Source organism: Bidens hawaiensis, unplaced genomic scaffold (assembly GCF_021521415.1).
Source record: "Bidens hawaiensis isolate Kalapana, Puna unplaced genomic scaffold, B.hawaiensis_p1.1 tig00014518_1, whole genome shotgun sequence".
Taxonomy (NCBI): Eukaryota; Viridiplantae; Streptophyta; class Magnoliopsida; order Asterales; family Asteraceae; genus Bidens; species Bidens hawaiensis.
In genome coordinates, this window is record NW_027492263.1 from 325,920 (window position 1) to 329,462 (window position 3,543).

The window sequence follows — 3,543 nt, forward strand, 5'->3', positions numbered from 1 at the left end:
GGGTAACCCTCCGGCGTGAGAATCAGTATCTTTGTGGGGAAGATAATAAAGTGTGAGTCAGTGAAATCTCAAGAGTATTGCTGAATCGCTGAATACTCTTGATTGTGTGACTGTGTGTTTTTCTGTAACTGACTGTGAGTGAATATAATTCAATATGATTGAATGTGATATCACTGCTTGTAACTGTCAATGATTGAGTGTGAATGAATGTGTCATCAAAGTGGAGTTGATGCTGTATTTATAGTGCTAGGGTTTCCACTGGCTGGGCTCAGCCTCGTTGGCCTCCTCCAATCGCACTGCGCCACGTGTCCTCTGGGACACCTGGCGCTTTCTCGTTGGTTGAAATCATATGGTAGCACATGTGTCATGCTGAGTTGTCGACCTTTTATTTGGCAGCTGTCAACATCAGCATATTCTTACTCCTTAAAAAGATGCCTTCTAGAAGAGTGTCTGACGTGCACAATCAAGGTTGCCCTGATCCTGATTTGGATAAGGACGAGGTTGATTATGTGCACGTGTGATATGCGCCCATCCTGAGGATGCGCGAAGTCTTCTTTTTATTCTCACGCACAGATATTTCATGCGCAGGTGTGATATGCACGAGCGTGTGATATGCGCCGCGCGCTGGTGCGCCACGCGCATATGTGACATGCGAGCATATGTGATGTGCAAGAGCATGCGATATGCGCGATGCGCCTGGGTTTTGGCTTTGTGCCTTCATAATGTCTTTATCTTGTGGGTTGACCCGCCTTGCTTGGTGTTGAGGCGGGCACATACCTCTTCAGTGTTCACCATATACTTTCTTCAATAGTTATATGCAAAATAATAATAATAATAATAATAATAATAATAATAAATACATTAATAACAAAGAGAACTCTAAAACAATAATATGTGATCACGAATCACGATCCTGCTAGTTTTTCTATAACAGGTTCTCATATAACTTTTTTTTAAATACAGTCTAAAATACATATATAATTTATGAAAATAATATTGTGAACTAATAAAGATATATTTAAGTTGTAACTTCTTGAAGCACCCTAATTTGCTATATATTTTCCTTCAAATGTCTTATCTTTTAGTCATATTCCAACAAAAAAAAACAGCTAAATATATAGATTTTGTCAAAATAGTTTAACTACATATATAAAATGCTCCTTGTGTTTATTAAAGTTTAAATCTAATATTTGTTATGTGAAATTATAAGTCGGTTTTGTTGACGAACGTGGTGGGGAAAATTAACGCCCTCGATTGGGTTTTTATTGGTGAAGAAACAATCAAACAGGACTCGGGAGGAACGCAGAGATTTCAAGTCGTAGGTTTTTTTTCCTGTGTTTTGGTTCTCTCGTTAATTTTTGGCGGTTGTATTTGTTGTAACTCGATATAGACGAGCCTTGCCTCGCCTATGTTTATATATATACACTTTAGTTGGTTGTTCAAAAAAAATGTGAAAATATTTATATAAGTGAGAATGATGTAACTAATGTTATTAGATTAGGAACAAGACTTATACAACCATACAATTTAATTTTTATAATTTCCAAGTAAAAATCAACCCTAGCATGTTCTTGTTGCTTACATGTTGTGCACTGTTATACGCATCTTTAATTATTCATTCACAATATTTGTATTTATAATTTGTATTTATATTTGACTTTGATTTTTCCTCTAGTGGACTTTTCACAACTATCCCACTTGTATTTCTGTATAACCATAAATATTAATATTATACATATATATTAATATTATACACACACACAAATATTATATATATATACACACACAAATAGCAAATTGTATGTTACTAATGTCAAACTCTCACCTAGCTACAATGGACATAGAGAGATCAAATATTCTTGATTTAGAAATGGAGTGTCCACAAGATTTTAGATGCCCTATATCCATGGAGCTAATGAAAGAGCCAGTGATCATCTCAACCGGTGTAACATACGAGCGAAAAAACATCGAAAAATGGTTATTTAGCTACAAAAAGAAGACATGTCCAGCCACAATGCAAAGCATACAAAACTTTGGTCTTACACCTAATCATACCCTCAAGAGACTCATTCTTGGATGGCAAAATAGTCATTCTACATCTACATCTACATCTACATCTTCTTCGTCCTCGCCTTCGCCTTCGTACAAGCGCGATGAAATGGTGGCATTGCTCAAGACCCTTGGGTCGAGTCCTTTTAAGGTAAATTGTTTAAAGAAAATTAAAGAAATTGTTGAGTTAGGAGATGAGATGAAGCTTGATTTTATATTATTAGGAGGGTTAGATGTGATTTTTCATTTAATTGTGCAAATATTAGTCGATTGTTCGGATTTCATGGTGTTTAGAGCGTGCGAGGAGGCGTTGGGTGTGGTTCAACATCTTCATATAACCGAAGAGCATGGTAAAGTAATCGAATTATTGTCGAAACCCGAATGCATGAAGTCCATGTCTATTATTCTTCAAAGGGGAAGTAAAGATGCTAGGGTTTACACAATAACAATATTTAAAAAGCTAGCAAAAGCCAATTTTGATTGGAGTTATGTTGTGAATGAACAAGGGATTGGTATGTTTAAATCCATGTTGGAACTCGCATCCGACGAGATTTCGATGAAGGCGAGTTCATCGGCTTTGCAAGTCTTGATAAAGATTTTGGATTCTTCGAAAAAAAGCCGGTCTAGGGCCATAGAGGCGGGTGCAATGTGTACCCTAATCGAGCTACTACCAGACTCGAACCGGTCCAAGTGTGAGAAAATATTGCATATAATTAAATTATTATGTGAATGCCCCGAAGGGCGTGTGGCATTCATCGAACACCGCCTAGGGATCGGTGCAGTATCGAAAAAAATGTTTAATGTGTCGGAGATGGCTTCAAAGATATGCGTGAAGATTTTTTCGTTAATATGTTGCTTCCACCCGACCGAGAGGGTTTTGGAGGAGATGATGGTCTATGGGGCGGTCAAGAAACTCGTCGTGTTGTTGCATATGAGTGGACCGTCGTCGATGAAGAACAAGGTGTTGGATATGTTCAAAAAACATGGTAATTCATGGAGTCGTTACCCTTGTTTTCCTAGTGAGTTGAAGGAATATTTGTGCTTGAATCGTTAATAATAATAGTAATAATAATAATAATAACTTTAGTAATTTACACAACATGTAAAAGTCCTATGGAAAGAAGTTATGAAAACTTAATAGTGTACAAAACATTAATTTACCACTACATGATGAGTTAATACACTATACTAATGGGGGATGGTGGATGTGGTGGCATCACTCATTACACATCCCACCCAATCAAATGGTGTCACATCATCAACCTCAAATCCATCATATGTGATGATTTTTTATTAGGGGTTGTGGTGGTGTGTGATGAAATTTTTTTGTTCTTGTTTTTTTTTTTTTTTTGCAAGATTAAAAGTTACAGAGATAAATAAATAAATAAAAACCGACAAAGAAATGGTTGATATAGGCCTCGTCACGTTTCCGCCAACTTAGCCGACTTTTATATCATTTTTATAGCATTCAAAAGTTCAAGGTTTAATTCGTAA

The 3,543-nt window shown here is 36.5% G+C and overlaps 1 protein-coding gene across 1 annotated transcript; it reads left to right on the plus strand.

Moving 5' to 3' along the window:
• The first annotated feature begins 1,801 nt into the window (after window positions 1-1,801).
• Window positions 1,802-3,104, plus strand: LOC143546927 (E3 ubiquitin-protein ligase PUB23-like). The gene has a single exon (XM_077038473.1). The coding sequence runs from the start codon at window positions 1,802-1,804 to the stop codon at window positions 3,101-3,103; it is 1,302 nt and encodes a 433-aa protein (XP_076894588.1). The 3' UTR covers window position 3,104.
• Window positions 3,105-3,543: the final 439 nt, after the last annotated feature.

Excerpts from the sequence above, each read along its gene's own strand:
- LOC143546927 (XM_077038473.1), top strand. The coding sequence starts at position 1,802 with ATGTTACTAATGTCAAACTCTCACCTAGCTACAATGGACATAGAGAGA.